The sequence below is a fragment of the Echinops telfairi genome, unplaced genomic scaffold (genome assembly GCF_000313985.2).
Source record: "Echinops telfairi isolate 266 unplaced genomic scaffold, ASM31398v2 ScPeMD7_7468;HRSCAF=8506_0, whole genome shotgun sequence".
In the NCBI taxonomy this organism is placed as follows: Eukaryota; Metazoa; Chordata; class Mammalia; order Afrosoricida; family Tenrecidae; genus Echinops; species Echinops telfairi.
Window position 1 is genome coordinate 7,176,960 of NW_022111369.1, and position 20,172 is coordinate 7,197,131.

At 41.6% G+C, this 20,172-nt stretch overlaps 1 protein-coding gene across 8 annotated transcripts in view; it reads left to right on the forward strand.

Annotated features, from left to right (window-relative positions):
• COL25A1 (collagen type XXV alpha 1 chain) overlaps positions 1-20,172 on the forward strand; it is a 580,731-nt gene that overhangs the window by 303,536 nt on the left and 257,023 nt on the right. For all 8 annotated transcript variants that reach the window (XM_045284160.1, XM_045284159.1, XM_045284163.1 and 5 more), the window contains exons 3-4: positions 10,091-10,135; positions 12,438-12,445. In XM_045284160.1, coding sequence (XP_045140095.1) covers positions 10,091-10,135; positions 12,438-12,445 — 53 coding nt within the window. The remainder of the gene's footprint in view (positions 1-10,090; positions 10,136-12,437; positions 12,446-20,172) is intronic.

Sequence of the window (20,172 nt, forward strand, 5' to 3'; positions counted from 1 at the left end):
CTTTATATACATATGCATTACCTTCTTCATGGAATTTCATTCAGGAATTAATTTTCTTGTGACCCTTGTTCAAGGCTATGCCTCTCTCCTATACCAGGGGACTGCATTTCCTGGGTGTCCAAGCAAGCTGCTCTCAGGCACAAAACCTGTCCTTCACTTTCTAGCTAAAGATCACACCAGCTGGCCCACATGAGAAGGCCCTGGACACTACAAAGTTAATGTGCTTGGTTACTAACTGAAAGGATGGAGGTTGTAGCCCACCCACAGGAGCCTTGGAAGAAAGGTCTGGTGATCTCCTTCTGAAAAGTCAGCCACTGAAGACTCTCTGGGGCACAGGTCTACACAGGGTCATCATGAGGCAACAACTGGTGGTCCAAATATCCACACAGCCAGACACACATGTTGAAACAGAGGGCAATGGTCAAAGCAAACACACTCATGCCAGAAAACCCAGCCGATCATGAATTCTGTGACATTTCTAAACATTTCCTATGTCTCATAAGCAATTGAAATGACATCGGATTCACCCAACTCTACAAGCACCCTGATCCAGGTGGGGGTCCCAATAATACAATCTTTTATATGGAACTGGGCTTGAACAGAACATAAGTTGTGAGGATGGCACCGGAGCAGAGAATGTTTCTGTGAGTCGGAACGGACTCGGTGGCTCTTAAAGACAACAGCATCACTGGAAAGGAAGATCCACTAGGAACCAGAGGGTCAAACTGAATAGCTGACAATAGAGCTCAGTGAGGGGCCACTGAGAAATCATGGACTGGATGCAAAGGCTTTTTCTATCAGCATTTATCAAGTTATGGCTGCGAAAGCCCTTTGGTGAAGCTTCTCTAGGGTCAGAAAGAGGCCAGACCCTATACCAGATACCTCTCATGACCCCCACTGACCCATGGAGGCCCAGGTAGAGACGTGTTTACTACTGGGAACATATTGAGCCTCACAGAAGAGCCTTGTAACCAGTGGGTATGTCATTATTGCGAAGTAGAAGGCGCCAGCAATATTGACAGTGGCCCAAACGAGCCAGCTTGGCGTAAGCGACCTTGCTGTGATGACTTTTGATGATGTGGCTCCATAGAGGAGTTTCATGGCTGTGCTCTGTCAGAAGCAGATCACCAGCACAGCCTCTTCAGGAGCCTGGGTGAATTTGAATTACACAGTGCTTGTTCGATAGCTTAATTATTTGCTCTCCCAAGAACTCCAAAATTGTCAACTTGGTTTTTGGCAAAGAGACTTTGGTGTGCTGAGATTTGATGGCCTGGGCCAGTCTGCAGTTGGGTGTATACTTATGGTCTTTGAAACATCTTATTATGGCTAACTGAGCTAATTTCTATCTGAGCCTGATACTTCTCATCTTCTGTCAAGCAAGAGTTCTTTCTGAACTATGTTTCTGTACCAGTTGTCATGACTTTTCTTAACATGAACAACAGTTTGGTTTAAATAGACTCCTTCTGTTTTCTGTAATTTATTCTTCATTTTGTGAGTTCTCTGCTTGTAAGTCTTAACTTCTTCAGTTGCTGAAAGCTTCTGCTTTGTGTCTACCCATTCATACTCCCCTTGAACCAGTGTCTTTCGCAGAGATAGGTCTTTCCGCTGAGAGCATTCAGTGAGAATTACATCAACCAGACTCTGGTCAAATTCAAATAAGATTCAAGTTCTGCTTCTGCCATTGTTCTTACAGTTCATACTTGGCTGGCACCTCATGACTCAGCATGGACGGGAAGTGATCCCTCTCTTTGCAACCATTCTTACCATTGGTTTTGTCTGGGAAACATCATTTGTCTTTTCTGATTTTTCATGGTCTCATTCGGGTGGTGTGCCAGGTGTCCATCGCCGAGTCCTGCCACCCATGTCAAGGTCAAATTGCCTCATCTGCATCGGAGACTTACTCAAAATTTCAATTTTATCCTTTTGTAAGCAAGATGTTATTTACCTTTGACTGGTGCTTTTTATGAATGAGTTCCCTCAGCTCAGCTCCTTCCAGCCGTCTGTTTCCTCAAGTAATTACAGTAATGCCCTTCGTAGATCTAGTATTTCCTTGTAAATCCAATAAAGTTTAAATTCCCATTGTCTCCTCACCCTGCTTAGCTTCATTTCTCTCTCTCAGACTTTATGAACTCCTTTGAAAAACCTTGTCAGATTCAATAGATTTCTGCCATGCCAGAAGTCGTTTTTGTTTCCTTCCGTTCTGTTCTTTTTCCATTCCGAATACAACAAACAGATATCCACACTATTTGATTGATTATCTAAGGCAGACATGCTCAGAGATTCTTGTTTCCTTGACTTCAAAAGATATTGTTGCTTCATTAATTGGTTCTTTATAACCTGGCATCCTTAAATAGTTTTGAACTTGATATTTCTAATGACTTCAAAACTTTTATGCAATCTATTGATCTCTGTAATGTAGACAGAATATTCTTCAGGATGAAGATGACAAATTGACTTATTGCCAGTAAACAATGAAGAATTATGGGCTTTGGCAGTGGGCTGCTAACTGCAAAGTCAGTAGTTAGAACCCACTAGCTGCTCTGTGAGGGAAAGATGAGGCTTTCTGATATGGGAAAGATTTACAGCCTTGAATGCCCACGAGGGCAGTTCTCCTCAGTCCTACAGGGCCGTGGCGAACAGTAGTTGACTCCATGGAAGTGAGCTGGTTTTGGTGGCACAACTGTTTAGCATTTGGCTGCTAATTGAAAGGTTGGTGGTTCTAACTCACCTGGTGGCTCCATGGGAGAAAGACCTAGCTATTTGCTTTCTGAAAGACTAGCGCCAAGAAAACCCAATTAGGCAACTTTACTCTGTCACACGGGGTTGCCCAGTTAGAATAGACTGCACCTGCACCGGCCGCCTTACGAACCAGCCTGGGCCTTTCTGCAGATTTTGCAACAGGGGTGCAAAATCTTTGTTGTAGGTGAGAGAGCCTCTTTCCAAGTAGCTTCCATTATTTTTCCTCTGGTGGTTTTTTAACATTTTCTCTTTCCTTTGAGTCTTCATAAATTTCTTCTTCCTTTGGCGAACGATTGTTACTGCTTGCCACTTGGAGTTCAAGTTCAATTGAAGGGCTAAGTAGTATATAAGAACTCCTTTGTTTAATTCGGGAAAAGTCTCATCTCTAATATCTTCCATAATAGCTTCTTGCTTATTCCTCTCTTCTCTTCTTTGGGATGAGTTTGGTCTTATAAGTAAAATAAACACAGCACCCCTGGGCCTGCAGAGGTTAAGTGGCTGCCGAGTGGAAGGGCAGAGGTTTGAACCCCAGGCAGGAGAAAGATGTGGCAGTCAGCTTCACTAGACAAAGACTGGGAACTTGGGGCGGTTGGACTGTAGTGGGCTGCGGTCTTAGATATTCTGGGGTTACGGGAGAGTAAGGCACCCAGTCAGCAGACCCTTCATGCGTTTTCTGACCTAGAGATGATATGTGTGCTCTTCAGTCTTATTGTTTTTACTAATAGATCACTATTGGGGGCTCTTACAGCCCTTATAACAATCCATACATCAATTGTATTAAACATATTTGTACATATGTTGCCATCATTATTTTGAAAACATTTTCATTCTGCTTGAACCCCTGGTATCAGCTCCTCTTTTCCCTCCCTCCCCCACCCTCCCATCCTCGTGAACCCTTGATAAATTATTATTTTCATATCTTACACTGTCCACTTTCTTCCTTCACCCATGTTTCTGTTGCTCACCCCCTGGGGGAGGGTTATATGTCAGTCATTGTGAATGGTTCCCGTTTCTCCCCCTCCACCCCCCACCTTACCCTTACTTTCATGGCAGCCCTACGCCCATTCCTGTTCCCGAAGGGTTTATCTGTCCTGAATTAAGGCCACAGACCTAGGTGGTGGTCCACAATAGGTTCCCCACCCCACCCCCAGGTCCTCCTTAGCACTTAAAAGCCCCAGGTTTTAAGAAGTGAATCGTTCTTGTTCAAGATTCCAACTCTTGGTTGCCATTTCTACTTCCAGAACCGGACCGCAGAAGGCATGTGGTTTGATGGTTGCTCTGACGTTTTGCATTTCTGGTCGGTGGAGATGGTCATGACTTTTTCTGAATTCAAATATTCTAAAAAGTTTTTCTCTTTTAAAAACAGTCCATGTGCTTTGAGCAACACGCACAAAACCACGTCAGTCCAAACTTCTTTGCAGCATGCTAGTAAATGTGTGTGTGTTTATGTGGGTTTTTTTAAAAAGCTGTCTTCTTGGAGGCAGATATGCATCTTATAAATGTATTACAACCCCTGCTTTGAGGACCACTGACATGATCATTATATAGTAATTACTCAATACTGGTTACTTTAAGAAAACCTGGTTCCTAATCATACATGTCAGAAGGTTTGTGTGTGTTCACACATTTGAGTGTGTGTGCAAATATTTTCATAGCTCTTAAAGTCACAAGGGGTGAAAAATGCAGATTTCTACTCCTGTAAATATTTACAGTCTCAGAAGCTCACAGGGTCAGTTCTACCCTGTCCTATAGGCTCACTAGGAAATAGCATCAACTAATGGCAGTGAGTGAGAGAGTCCCAAGAGAGACCTGGTCGCATGGTATATTATGTTTTGGGCTGCTAACCACAAGGTCATCAGTTCGAACCCCCTAGTGGCTTCACAGGAAAAAGATGAGGCTCTCTGTTCCTGTAAAGTCCGGTAGGGTTGCTATGAGGGAGCATCACCCCGATGGCAGTGGGTTTGGTTTTAGGTTTCCAAGGAGCCATAGTGGTGCAGTGGTTAAGTGTTAGCCTGTTGAAGCAAAAGGATGGCAGTTTAAACCTACCAGTCCCTCCTGGGAGCCAGATGTCGGCTGCTTTTTGGAAATCCTAAGGGAAAGTTCTACTCTGACCTTTATGGTCACTATGAGTCAGAATGGACTTAACAGCAATGGGTGTTAGATCCCCTTGGGGTTTATGTTGGATCCTGAAGGGTGTTATTGTCCTATTGTTATTTATAGTTTCCTTTAATTCTCAGTCTATCCAAGAACACTTTCGATATGGGGAAATCTTCCTTGACTCCAGAATTGAGAAAGAAATTGGAAATTTCAAAGGACAGTTTTGGAATCGCTTACAGAACTGCTTCCTAAAATAGTTTCAATTGACTTTACTGCCTGGATGTTTTTTAACCTCGTACACAGCACAGATGGCCAGACTTATTCTGTGTAAGCGTTTGAGGGGAAGCGAGCTGGCCCAGAGATGTTTTTATTCCCAATGATAGCGTTTCCACGTGGACGCAGTAGCTCAGGATCACGTTGAGAGTCGGCTGGCTGCTAAGGTCTGGGCTGCCTGTGTCTTGAACTTCCTAGGGGTTGGAAGTCCTCCGTCCTGCTTCACGGCTCACCCTTACACACCGGGCAATTCTCTATTTCCCTTGGCCTTTTTCTCCCAGCACATGGTGTGTGACCTCAGGTCTTGCTGTGGGCTAATTAACGTCTTCCATCCCCTCAGCCCTAATTCAGTGAGAGCTATTCTCGCTCAAGGCCACGAAGACAAGAATTATAGACTGGAGAATAATGAGTTGAAAGCTACGAATGCCTAGGATCTTGTGCTAAGTTTGCTAAACACTGGCTTGGTGGTCTTTGCAGGCATCTCACTGGAAACAAAACAAAACATACCACATACTGTGTTTTTCCTCCGCTTTTTATTTGCATCCTCATACGGGCTAAATATTTCTTGGATAACAATCATTAGGATTGTTGTTGTTAGTGGCCTTTATAAGAAAACTGAGATGCATGATTACATCTCAACACTTTCCAGTTTATAAGGATTATAATTTAAATTTACTCCCTGCCACAGAGTCAAATTTTATTTATAGCAGCCCTATAGGGTAGAATAAAACTGTCCTTGTGGGTTTCTGAGAGTGTTAACTCTTTAATGGGAGTAGAAATCTTCAGCTTTCTCTTGTGGAATGGTGAGCGGTTTCGAACTGCTGACCTTGAGGCTGTCAGCCCAATCCCCTAGAGAAATTACAACATATTAAAACGTACATTTAATAAATAGAAATCTTTAGAAGAATTCCTTGTATTGGTCCTTGCCTGTTTTATGTGGTGTTTATTGCTGGGCCTTTGCTTTATGCTTGCCCGTGTTGTAGATGCTAGTCTGTATAGGGAGACCAGGGGGAGTGGAAGTAGGAAGACACCGGCGGATTAGTGATCGGCTGAGGACACAGAAAGGAAGGGTGGGGGAAATGAGGCGTCAACATCAGTTGGTACAAAAGGTTTCAGAGTAGATTGTGGCAATGATTACATCACCCTTCTTGATGTAAATGAACTATTGAATTGTATGAAATGTAAATTATAGCTCAATGTGGTAGTCTGGGTAAAGTAGGGCAACAAATCCATAGATACTCATATGTATAAGAGTTTTATATAGAGAGTAAGTGTACATTAAGAAAGCATCCCAACCCAGTGCTGCCCAAGCCCATAAGTCCAACATTAGCCCATATGCCCGACACCTATCCACAAAGTCCTCCTCCATCTCACAAAACACACGCAATGACGCCAACTGTGGAGGAAAGCCGAATTCGGTGAGTATGTAAGCATCTCACTGCTGGCAGGGGTCTCCACACGGCTGCTCCAGCACCCAGGGCTGCACCAGGGTAAGTCCATGTAGCTTCTCCTCAGGGATGTCTTGCTGGAAGTAAGCCTTGCCCACTGAAGCAGGGAATTGGCTAAAGCAGCTGCACCCTGGTCCGACCATCAGAGAGCAAGAGACCTGAGAACTAGAAGGGCGAGGCTCACTGAGCCATTTATCTCTCTGCCCTTCAGTTAACCACACATGTGTTTATAGACCAGGTTGGCACAATAAACCTTAACTATCTCACTCAATAAAAAGAAGTACTTCTATTTTATGTTTGTGTGTGTGTATGTATGTATGTATGTCCATATGTTTGTATTCGGAACCCTGGTCATGTAGTGGTGACATGTTTGGCCGCCGTCCACGTGGTTGGCAGGTGGAAACCACCAGCAGCTCCACAGGAGGAAGGCTGAGCTTGTTCCTCCCGTAACAGTTACAGTCTCAGACACCCCCTGTGAGTCAGCATTGACTCGATGGCGGTGAGTTTTGTTTTAGGGACATAGCGGTGTGTGTATATTCATATATCTGTAATCACGAAAGACTTTGAGGAGAACATACTATCTGACTGAAGAGAACTGTGTTGTTGTTAGGAGCTAGTGAATCGGTTCTGACGCGGAGCAACCCTGTGTACCAGGCAGCAGAAGCCTGCTGGTCCTGTGCCACCCTCGCAAGTGTTGCTGTGGTGGAGCCCTTTGCTGGAGCCACCATGTTGGGCTATCTCGGGTACCAAACTCAACTAAAATGCAGGCCATTTGGTGCAGCAGGCAAGATTCATGGGGGCCACATCACATTGGCGCATTTTGTTAAATTTGTATTTTGAAGTGAGGATTCAGGAATATGGACAGGATGATTAAAACACTATATAATTGATTTTATTTAAACATTTATTTTATTTAATGTATTTACAAAACTACAATTATTCTTTTTTACCGGAAACTTGCCAGCACTTTCCCCACACTAGTTTTCACTTACCTTATGCTGTGACTGGAAAATAGAACAAAGTAACTAATAAAAAACACACATGTTGGACAGCTGACAAACTGATGCACAATCCTAATGGCTTCCCTCTAAAAATGTTAACTAGCGCTGCTGCTAGGTATGATTCATAACAGCACAACCCAGAGTGCTCTTTTGAACCTTTTCACTACTGGGATCTGTTTACATGACGTGACACTGAGAGTGGCAGACATATCGCTTCCAAATGTCGCCAGAACTGAGTTAGCGTGCTTATACACGTCCACAGGACCCCAGCAAAGGCACTGGGCCACGTGTATATTTGTCTTCAGTAGTTAAAGGGTTAACCAGGGAATTGTGTGGACGATATTGCCACTAAGTGCTATTTTCTTCATAACATTTTTTCCTATTTTCATTTTATTTCAGAGCATCGTGGGCCACAAAAAATTACCTTGGGGGCTGCATGTGGCCCGCGGGCCACTAGTTTGACAGCCCTGCTCTCGCCTGTTGAGGGTCTTCCTCTTTTTCTCTATTTTTTTTTTAACATTTTATTAGGGGCTCATACAACTGTTATCCCAATCCATACACACATCAGTTGTGTAAAGCACATTTGTACATCGTTCCTCAAAACATTTTCTCTCCATTGAAACCCCCAACATTAGGTCCTCATTTTTCCCCTCCCTCCCCGCTCCCCCCTCCCGCATGAGCCCTTGATAGTTTATAAATGGGTATTTTGTCATATCTTGCCCTGTCCTACGTCTCCCTTCATCCACTTTTCGGTTGTCTGTCCCCCAGGGAGGAGGTCACACACAGTTCCATGTAATCGGTTCCCTCTTTCCTACCCATTCTCCCTTTACCCTCCCTGTTTCGCCACTCACACCACTGGTCCTATAGGGCTCATCCGTCCCGGATTCCCTGTATTTTCAGTTCCTATCTGTACCAGTGTACCTCCTCTGGTCTAGCCAGTCTTGCGAGATAGAATTCGAGTCATGGTAGTGGGAGCGGGGAGGAAACATTTAGGAACTAGAGGAAAGTTGTATTTCTCATCGTTGTTACATCGCACCCTGACTGGCTCATTTCCTCCCCGAGACCCCCCTGCAAGGGGATCTCAAGTTGTCCTTGTGTGGGACTGGTTCCTTCTGATAACATGCCCAAAATATGTGAGACTCAATCAGCAGTTTTGCTTCTCTGGAGCATTCTGACTGTACATCTTCCAGGAGAGATTTCTTTGTTCTTTTGGCAGTCCATGGAATCTTCAACATTCCTCATCAACACAGTATTTCAAAGGCTTCAGTTCTTCTTCCATCTTCCGTATTCACTGTCCAGCTTTTTCTGAAGTGATTGAAAATACCATGGTTTGGATCAGGCGCTCCTTGGCAATCAAAGTCACACCTTTACTTTTTAACACTTCCCAAGAGGTCTTTTGCAGCAGATTGTTCAATGCAATATGTCATATGATTTCTTGATGGATTCTTGATGGGCATTGGTTGTGTATCCAAATAAAATTAAATCCTTGACAACTTCCAACTTTTGTCTGTTTACCATCATGATGTTTACTGGTCCAGGGGTAAGGATTTAAAGTGGTAAGTTCTTGATGCTGCCACGTAATTCATACTGAAGGTTGTATTCTTTGATCTTCTTCCATCAGTCCGTGATGCACGTCTTCTTCAGCTAACGGTTTTATATCATCTGCGTATCGTAGGTTAGTGAGTTTTCCTTCAGTTGCAATGCTGCAGTCTTAATTTATTACAGCCTCTTGGATTATTTGCTCAATATACAGATCGGAAAGTATTTTCAAAAGACTTAACCCGGACACACATTGTTCTTGATTTTAAACCCTGTTGTACCCCTTTTCTGTTTGAAGGACTGTCTCTTGGCCGATGTTCAGTTTCTGATTTGCACATTTAAGTGTTCTGGAATTCGCATTCTTTACAATGTTGTTCTTAGTTTGTCATGATCACACAGTGAACCATATTTAGTACTTTACAAACCACTGTTGTCCAATGGATTCTTAGTCCCAAAGGCCACACAGGACAGAGTAGACCTTCCCTTCCGGTTTCCACTGCTGTCCATCTTTATGGAAGTGGACCGCCGCATCTTTCTCCCATGCAGCGGATGACAAGTTCTACCTCTGGGCCTGTTGGTCACAGCTGAGTGCTTAACCCCTGTGCCAATGGGACTCCTTAATATGCTACACGTTTTAGAAAATATTTTTTCCTAAGAAACCTGAAATCTGAAAACCACCAACTGACTTAGCAACCCCTTTATTTATTGATGATATCTAAGCCAGAGAAACCCAAATTCTGAATTCTTAATGCTCTTCAGTGACCTAGCTGATTGACATCCTAGCAGCTTTCCAATTAAATGACAGTGCTGACCGTGTCAAGCATGTGGTCAAAGACGTTTTCGTTATCAAGTCAGAGCTAGACAGATTGTCATAGCTAGACAGATTATTTTCCAGCCATTTTGGAACCAGAGGGAAAAGGGAGAAAGAGAGTTTTAAAAAAAACCCACAAAACGTTAAACCACACTCAAAATGTTTTTCCCTTTTTCTTTCAGGCCCTCCAGGGAAACGAGGGAAGAGGGGCCGAAGAGGAGAATCCGGTAAGTTTCTCCTTCAGCTGCTCCGTGTCATTCAAGTTCTAGGGAGCTTCCCGCATCTGCTCCTCTGCGTTAATGCTCGTGCAGTGGAGCTATGCAGCACCTGCGTGTGTGTCTATCAGTATGTGTATGCGTGTTTCTGCTACATTTCTGTTACATTTCCCCCTCCCGTTATCAACATGCTGCTGCTTTACAGCGACGTCTAGGAAGGCAACCCTTACTAAATATTGTTGATTGCTATGTAATAATCCTTTGGCACCCCGTTGTGGTTTATGTAGTGTGTCTAGCCCAGCCTGGCCTTCTTGGGCCCAGGAGAGGGCTTCTGAACCTCCCACAGTGCACTGACCACACCGTGCCTCCCTCTTCCTCGGTGGTCACGAACTGCCTGGGGGTTCCCCCCACAACATCTGTGTGGGACACCAGGTACATGTCTTGGACGGCTACAGTGGGACTTTATCCAACTGGCACCGTTTCGTCCGACTTGTACGCTCATTCTTTGCAAAACTGAGGGATTTCTATTCTTCTTGCATAGTCATGGAATTACAGTGCTGACAGGAGCCTCAGCAATCAATCCAGCGTTTTCAATCGATTGTTACAACTCAAATGGCACCCCAGAGCCGTCAGGTGACTCAGCCAACACCACGCAACTTTGAGTTAGTGGAACTTGAAACCAGATCAGTTTTCCCGACTCCCATTTCAGCGATGTTGTGCTTTCAGGCCAAATCCCTAGATGCAAAATGAATTTTTTAAAAAGTCAAATGAAAGCATTCGTTTGGAACCAAGACATCCAAGTACGTGACTTCACTGATGGTTCTGTTCTTTGAAGTCCAAGATTCTGAAATACCAGTGCCCATGTAGAATCTGATCAGGCCATCTGCCCTTCCTTGCGAATTAGAAGGAAGGTTAGCTAAGAGAAGGTGGAGACCTGCTGCCACAGCGGTTAAGCACATCACTGTCAACTGAAAGGTTGCTTGGTCAAACTCACCAGTGCCTCCACGAGAGAGACATGATGTACTTCGGAAATACTGTAGCCGAGAAGACTGTCACCTGAGGTGGCCTTGAGTCCAACTTGGCTTGTGGGGGCCTAACAACGACGAGTCAGAGAAGAGGAAACTTTGATTTTAAAGTGGGGAGAACCGTTCTTTCCGTGTTCCGTGTAAGAGTATTACAGTATTCCAATCCACTGCTAAGTGTTACCATGGTTGGCACACTCATCTATCACATATAGCAGGCAGGAGAGGGAGATTCTTCGGAAAAAGATGTCAAATTTCAAAGATTTGTGAAGAATTCTTTCATTTGGACAGTGTAGGGACTTCATTTCTTGAAGCAATGTCGTCTCAAATGTTATCTTTAACATTCATTGGTTCTATGGAATGGGAAACATGTATAGGCCTCTCTCCAGGAAATGCGAGTTTTCATAGTAGAAAGTGAGTTGGTAAATTTGTTTTTGAAGAAACAGGAATGAGAGAACGCGAGCAGGAGTCAGGTACTAGCTGCATTGCTTTTTGTGTCCAAAGAAATAGAAAGGATGGAGAAAAAACAAGACTATGTTGTGTATGTGAAACGTTATAGAGAATATAAAAGTTCATGCTCAAGAACATGGCTGCCAAGAACCGATAGTTGTAATTGGGCAGCTAACGTTTGAAAAATTGAAATCCTGTTAGACTTTGTGGTTTGATGAGAATATGCAGGAGGGCTTTGGAAAATATGTGGAAAATTCCATGAAAAAATAATGAATTTTTTTAATAGACTTTTTGAAGGTCTCTCATTTTTTCATATATACTTGATCTATAACATACAGTTTCAAAGAAACCCATTAAATGTTAGGATTTTAGTCTTTAATATATTGGCAATATTGTTGATTGGATAATATTCTCATAGCAAATAATGAATCTATTTCTGATATGACTATTTTAACAATTTCAAGAAGTTACATACCAACCCTTGAAAGCCAGTCTATAATAACAACCAACGATTCTCCTAATTTATATTTTGCTTAAATTTTTAGTCATTACACTGGCTTCACTTAACATATGTAAGTTAATTAATCCATAGATGCAGTCTCCTGACATTTGAAAATTCCTTGAGGTTTTATGTAAAATCATGTGTATGTAAATAGCATTTTTCTGAAAAGGGTCTCTCAGAAGGGTCACTAATCTAAAAACAAGATTAAGACTCATTGAATTCTAAATGCCTCCAATCTTGTTAGGCTGGTGATCATGATGATTTAACCCTGGTATTGTGCATGTCCACTAACTGTTCTCTCCCTTTCTCTCTCTCTCTCTCCCTGCTGCCTCCTCCACAGGTCCTCCTGTAAGTACTTTGCTGCATTTTGAGCCTTCTCCCTTAATCAAGTTCACGTATGTTAAAGCTTTGTTCCAATATCAAAATAGAGTCTGTGTTTCCACTAGAACAATGTCACTGGCTGTTTAACAGTTATTAAGTGGGGTAACTGAACACTGCTTGGGAAATTCTTCTTTAAATACTGGGCTGCGATAATGTGGTATATGGCAATTAAAAAAAATAAACACTTTCATTTTTTGATACGATTATGCACCAATTACCCTCTTGGGACATCTTGAGGGGAATGGCTTACACAGCTCCTGACGGTAAATGCTTTTCCTGGAATTCTGCGGTTTCTTTTGCAAGCCAATTGCCAAGTTATTTCACACTATTTTTTTTCATCTGTTTAAATTTGTATGTGAAATATTTGCATTTGCCAATCCTCCAAATGTAGTGGGCAACCTGATCATGGAAGTGATCCCCTCTGGGGGCCTGGTCTGGGACGCCCTCCTTCAGTAACACTCCCTTTGAAGTCCATTGGAGTTTTGTCCACATATGGAGGAAGACCCGGCCCTCAGAGAGTTTCACTTTCTTTTTCTTTCTGGGGCAGGTCATAGCTGCAGCATTCCAGGCTGGCTTGTGCTCACAGGAATAGATGATCTTGTCAGCTTTGAGTTTGATGTGTTTTTGAGTAATATCCTGAATATCTGTTGTCTGACCCCAGTGTTTATGCTGTGCACTGTGCTTTTATGGTAGCAATGATCATTGGCCTTGGGATATTTCCTCATCCCCAATAGCCCGTTTGCTCCAGGGTTCACAGACTCCACACTGGCAACGTATCTAACAGGCCAGCACGGTCCAGGGAGAGGGGCTTAGCATATATACACTTACTTCATTCAGAGGAAGCGTTGGCTTCCAAATATCTTTCGCAGTCTTCCTGCCATGCTTGAGGATGGAGCATAAATCATGTTAGGAATGACTTCCCTTCCACAGTGGACTTCCAGCTCTTGTTTAATGCTAGGCAGATGACACAGCCCAGGTCTAGGAGCCTTTACTCTTTGGGTTCATATTTAAGCCTCTTTCTTTAAAACTAGAAACAAACTGTTACTACCTAGAGGAAACTCCAGAGATTACAGCGAGACTAGAGTGAGTGTTCAAATATCTTTTCTTCTTCTTTTGGTAGCTAGAAGTATTAGGCGTGGGAAAAAGTAGTTAAATCTTATTTCTGCCTTATACTGATGTTCAGGTTTCTAATATTTCTTCTTTGATCCCTCACAAATTCAGGCAGTCATGTAGCTCCTATTTCCTGGGCCAGTCCAGTGGTGGGATTCAAATCATTTAACAAATGGTTTGAGCTCTAATGACCATTTTAAGTATAAAGAAATGATATACCTGAAGGTAGTTTATTATTTCATATGGTTAATACTTAAATAAGAACAATAAAAGATGTACAAAAAACTAGATTATCTTATAAGAAAGCTTTACAAGATTAATGGAAAATATTAAATAATACCTGACAAAAACAACAAAACTATTTCCATGTTCTTGATTGGTATCCTCACTTGCAATATGCTTCACTTTTTCCCAAGCATCATCAGCTATGTGATTTATTCTTAGCCATCTTTTCCCATAGGAGTAGGAGCCACTCATTTAGAGATAGGCCAGATAGACAATGGTCCTTGTGTTTGAGCGACTAGAAACAGGCAGCTTCTCATCTCTGAACTCACTACGTTCATCTTTGAAAACCCGCTGCCAGCTGCTGCTGCACTTTAAGTAATTGTTCTGATAATGTTTTAAGCTCTTTGAACACTCTTCAGGAATCACAGATTTCACTCATAATATCCGGTGGGAATTTGAGGCATAACACAAAATAGAAAGGGACGACAGCATGTCACTCTCTGGTTGTTTGGCACTTTTTCTCGTTACGTTCTCTTTGTTTGCTGAAGTAATAAACACGAGGGAATAAAAATACAGTGTTTCATCCAAAGTAGAATGTGTTTTTGGAATGAGTAAATACTACAAGCATAGTTCCATCTAATTTTTTATACCTGTGGATGTAATGAATATCACTATTGGCTCTTAGCCTATGCTGTTGTTCAGATGAGCATTAAAAAAGAGTAAGAGAGGTAAATTTGTGATTTCCACATTGGGTGACTGCCCAGCTGCCCATTTTAGAGAGAACCCTGATTACAAGTGCCATTTTAGCAATCGATTCATCGAACTCAACAAAAAATTAGGTGTTGAGTCTTCCAAAGCTGTGCAAACTGGTTGAATCCCATACTGGGTCCGTCTATTAGTCCATAGTCTCTACCTAAAGATTTATCTCGTTCTTCTTCGTCTCCTTATAGAAATAGCAAAGAGGACTAGCATTACTAAGCCCCCAGAATGTGGCAGTCACCACTGCGGACCCTTTACACACGTCAGTTCCCTCTGTTCTCCCAGCAGCTCTCTGGCATTACTATTCTCCTGGTCCCTGAGGAGACTGAGTGCAGAGAGCTGATGCACCGCATGCTGCACAGAAGGTGGAGCTCAATTAGGTCTGTCTGATTTGAAAACCTTCTACTTCCCACATGATTCCCTTTTCCTATGACAGAGTGTTATCTAACATAGATCATCATTACACAGGTTTGGGATGCCATAGGGTCATATTCCTTATTATAAATAAAAGCATATAATAAAAGCATAACTTAAAACATGAAATGACTAATCTATAAAACAAGCATTGCTACTGCCCCACACAGTTACATCGTAAAGAAGTTATAATAATACAGAAGGCATCAGTTTCAAAAAATACATTTTTGATCATTTTATTGGGGGCTCATACGACTCTTATCACAATCCATACATACATCAATTGTATAAAGCACATTTGTACATTCGTTACCCTCATCATTCTCAAAACACTTGCTCTCCACATAAACCCCTGGCATCAGCTAAGAAATACATTTGGATCAAGAATTTTCTTATTGATTTAAAGAATTCAAGTTGCTAACTTTTAATAAGGTGGAAATCACTAACTGAAAAAGAAAATATTAATCATGGTATTGTCACTAATACGTTAGAGTAAGAGCCCATAGCTTGGCACCCATTGTATAATGAAATCTTGAACCTTTAGTGCATAAACTCACATATATAATTTGCAAGAAACACCTGATTTTCATTAAAATTTACTTCAGTGTAGATGGCCTTGTAACAAGTTTACATTACATTTTTTGCATTTGAATAAAAATTAATGAATTGTGGCGTTATCGTACATAGACAGAATTATCAATGGTATATGATACACAGGCAGTAGCTATAGATGATTTTAATGTCTAGTGATTATTTTCTCTCTATGGGATTGTACCTTAGAGGCAAGGATGGTGGAAATTCATCTCACGTACTTTGGATAGGTTGTCAGGAGAAACCAGTCCCTGGAGAAGGACATCATGCTTGGTAAAGTAGAGGGACCGAGAAAGAGAGGAGGCTCTTAAGGACCTGGATTGACACAGTGGCTGCAACAATGGGTTCGAGCATCAGGCCAATTGTGAGGATGGTGGTGGAGGAAGGGGCAGTGTTTCCTTCTGTTAGGAATAGGGTTGCCATGAGTCAGAATCACCTCGACGGCACCTAACAGCAGCACAACATATGCTTCCCAATTTTAGCATCTTTTCAATTTTATGTCTATTTTTACTTTCTACTTCTTGTCCTTGAACCCAGATTTTTTTTTGTTTTTATTTCAGGACAATTTTATATTTCTAATTTCATGTGTATTTTGGTGGTGGTGGTGGGGGATCTAGCTATTTCCATGGATAGCAATGTGGATAAAATACCAAGGCACATGACGCTATTTTTAACTGCAATTGCATTTGCACCTCCATTCATTGCACTAAATGTAAAGCATTTCTCAATCTGAGAAGTTCACTAGTCCTGGTTTTTTGCAGCAATCCTTGACACAGAGCCTATAACAAGAGAAGCCCAAGAACTTCTAACCTTGAAATTTTGTGGTGCTATGGTTTCGGAAGCCAGGGAGACCATTGGGTGCAACCTGGTATCCTGGTGTGTCTGTTTGCATTGCTCCCTTCTGCTTTGATAGGGAATGTGCTCCGACAGTGCAGAAGACAGCTTGGGGGCACTCATCAAACAAGCAAAGAAGCGAGTGAGGGGCTGCTTGGCCCAGGGGGGATAGTGGCAGAACTCATTTTCAATGACGATTGCCTTCTCCCCATTGCTCTCCTGAGGTAATGTTCCCTAGAAATGGAGTTTTCAATAAATCCATGTTTATTGGTTAAGTTTAATTTAAGTAGTCTTGCGTCTCCATATTCATTTTGTATAGATTCGGAAAACTTGGATATCTTACATTCGCCTTAGCTATGGCTAAGTGTTTCTTTTTGTCAGATTTCTCTTTTCCTGCATGTTGAGAACATTCATCATTTAAAACTTAAAATACATCTGGAATGAGACCCCCTGTATCCATTTACTCGCTGGGAAGCGGTTCAGCTTTATTACTCAGTCTGGTCCATTTTGACAAAAAGATATTGCTACCACAGGAAGCTAAGATACCAAAGGTTGCTGTTGAGCAATTTTATGATAATATATGTAATTTATTTTGATGTGAATATTATATGTTCCCCCCCCCCAACATTTTCTTTTTCATAAAGGTAGCATGGTGCTAAAATACTGTTCAAAAAGACTCCATGTAGGCATTCTGAGTGCCTAGCTTGGCTATCACAAGCACGTTTTCTAGAATGATTTACTTCCTTATTGTGTTACTTTAGGCTAGGTGGAATGAAATTATACCTTCCGTTTTTGCATAGTTAAAAAGTAAAGACATTTCTGTTCCAACAAGAAGCAAGGAGTGCTGATAAAAATTCACAAAATAATGTCAAGGCTTTCAGATAGTTTAGAACCTCGTTGGGGCCATGTTTTAATAGTGACTGGGGAACACATGCTCTCTGTCCCTTTGCCTCAAAAGTACACACAGGTCTCAGAATCAAGCAGCTTCTCGAATTGTAGCCAGAAGAGAGTCAAGAGACCTATTTCAACTGGCTCCTTCATTTGTGTCAGTCTATCAAGCCCTATAATTATGTTTGACTGACAGAGATATGATGTTTTTGTTGGTAGTGTAGACCCCCAGAGAAGTGAAATACGACACCATTGTGCAGCTTGTTCTGTTCCATCCACCTTCAGCAATTGTCAACTCAGTTTGAACCCTAGACTCTTGTTGACAGATGAGTGAAGCAGACTTAGCCAAGTCAAGTTTACAATGCTATTCCTGACAATGTGGTAGATTAATTAGGGGTGCGGGGAGGGGACCTCTGTAGAACTTTTAGATGGAAAACTCTGATACCTTTATTTCACAGTGACAAAAGCAGTGTGGTTTGTAAAGTGAATAGTAAATTGATTCCAGATATGCTGATAACTACTGTTTGGGGTAATAATCTACGAGTGCCACTTTACATATCAATTTTTCCTACCAGCCCTGTGAATTCTGTATTTATGGTACACAGTTTGCAGCGAAGGAAATTTGGGGATGAGTAGGCCAGGTAAATTTCCTAGTGCGTCCCTTCAAGATGTAGAGGTGGATTTTGAAGTTAAATCTCTCCTCTCTTTAAAGCCTAGTTTCCCCCGAAAGTTTCTGTAAGTTTTTTTCCAAGCTAGTGAACTTAAGTGTTACTATCTTTTGTTATTTTAAACCTTTCTTTCTATCATATGGTCTACATTAAACTTGTTTTAGTTATTTGTAGACCTTGCACCTTATATGTGATCTTTGATATTGCAATTTACTCAAAAGAAACCTGCAAATCACGTAATTCTTTGCCTAGGGAAGCAAGTCTTGTGGACATGCAAATTTTGGATCTGGAGTCAAGAAAGCTGGGTATAAAATTGTCAGGGAGTCTTTCAGCAGATGTTTCTTTTATCCTTTCTTTGTTATTTTCCGATTTAATCAATGGACTACCTTGATTCTTATTTGGATTTAAAAGAGTGTGCTTTTAAATGTGGACCAACTTCTACTTTTAGGGGCTATCAGTTATCAGTTATCTCCTGCCGTAAACACTAGGAAAGCTAAAAAAAATTTCAGATTCAGCCCTCATAACAGAACAGGGAGACAGAAAAAAATATATAGAAAATTAATTTGTGTTTCAGGCACGTTTGGACACAAGCTAACAATAGAATCACCATAGGCTGTCATGGGAGGGCAGTCCGTCACAGGATTATGTTTTATGGAACAAAAGGTAGCAAAATAGAATGTGGCTTAAAACTTCTACATGCTAAGGAGTTGCAGTATCTTGTTTGTGTAGCCCGATTTGAGTGGTATAGGCTGCCCTATCTGCAGAGGGTACTGTAGTCAATGGCATTTTCTTTCCTTGCTTCCTCTGCTGTTGCTTATATATATTTAACATCAGGTTACAAAGAGATTTGGAATTCTACAAGTGACAGCAAAGACCACGTTAAAACCCTGTAAACGCTTGTCCATCAGGCTGCTTCATTTAAAAAAGAAAACTAGACATACAGAACTCTTGTGAGCATTCTTCCCTGCAGCAGAATGATTTTCTGTGGCATATTTCTGGATACCATTTGTGTTAGAATAGTTTTTGCTGTATAATAGACAAACCCTTAACTATTAGTGGTTTACCACAATAGAAATCGTGGTAGAAATATAAATAAAGATGGTGAAAGCAATGCTTTATACTGAGATCCAGGCTAATGGAGATTCAGCCATCTTTAGTATGTGTGTCCGTAAGTTACCTGGGAAAGAGGTATACATCCAGCAGATAAGGGATGGCAGAGGGAGAGAGAAGAGAGGGAGGTAGAGAGAAAGAGAGACGGGGAGAGCGAGAGGGAGACTTGGAGAACATTTTATGGATCAGTACTGAAAATGGTTTATATCACTTGTAACCACATTCCTTTGGCAAGAACAAAGTCACGTGTTCACATCGAGCTGAAAGGGAGATAGAGAAAAGTATCTGCGGGCTCAGAAAGAAAGGTACACAGAGACGATGAACAGCCACTCTGCTGCGTAAGCGATACGCAGAAAAAAGAGGAGCCCTCAGAGAGAGCTATAGAAATACTCTACTTGGGTAATAATACTCTACTTGGGTAATAATACTCTACTTGGGTAATAATACTCTACTTGGGTAATAATACTCTACTTGGGTAATAATATGACCGATATCTTCCTGTAACTTCTTAGAGTAGAAAGGAAAAATTCCTTAAATCTATCATTTGAAGACATTTGGAAAAAAGAATTTTGTTTTGTTTTTTAAAATAGGACAACGTAAAAGTCGTGGCTTGCTTTTATAAGAGGAAGAAGCTTTTGTCCAGACCTTCAGGTCTAGATCCCCCACGTTACATCACATTTAATTCATAAACATTTTTAAAAAGGTCTTTTTTTCTTTACTCACTTACAAAATGCCTAGACTGCCATGGCTGTCTCTCTCTCCTTCTTGCCATTGCTCATGCTTCTCGGTGGTTTCACCACCTTGCAGCTGTCACGTCATGGGTTCCAGGGACACCTACTCAATGGACAGTTTAGGAACAACTCTCTTGTTATCGTTCCTTATTTCAGGCAAAAGTTTCATTTCTTATGCTTTTATAAGAAAAAGAAAAGAAAGCCAACATTAGCATGTATAGTCACTTTTATGGAGTTTGAAAGAATGAACAACAGGCATATTTATGGTAGAGAAACATGATTGAATCAAAAAGTAAGAGCTTACATATTAATCTGCTTTCTGAGTAGCTGCAGTGAGAATGAGCTGAGAGAGTCTATTTTTTCT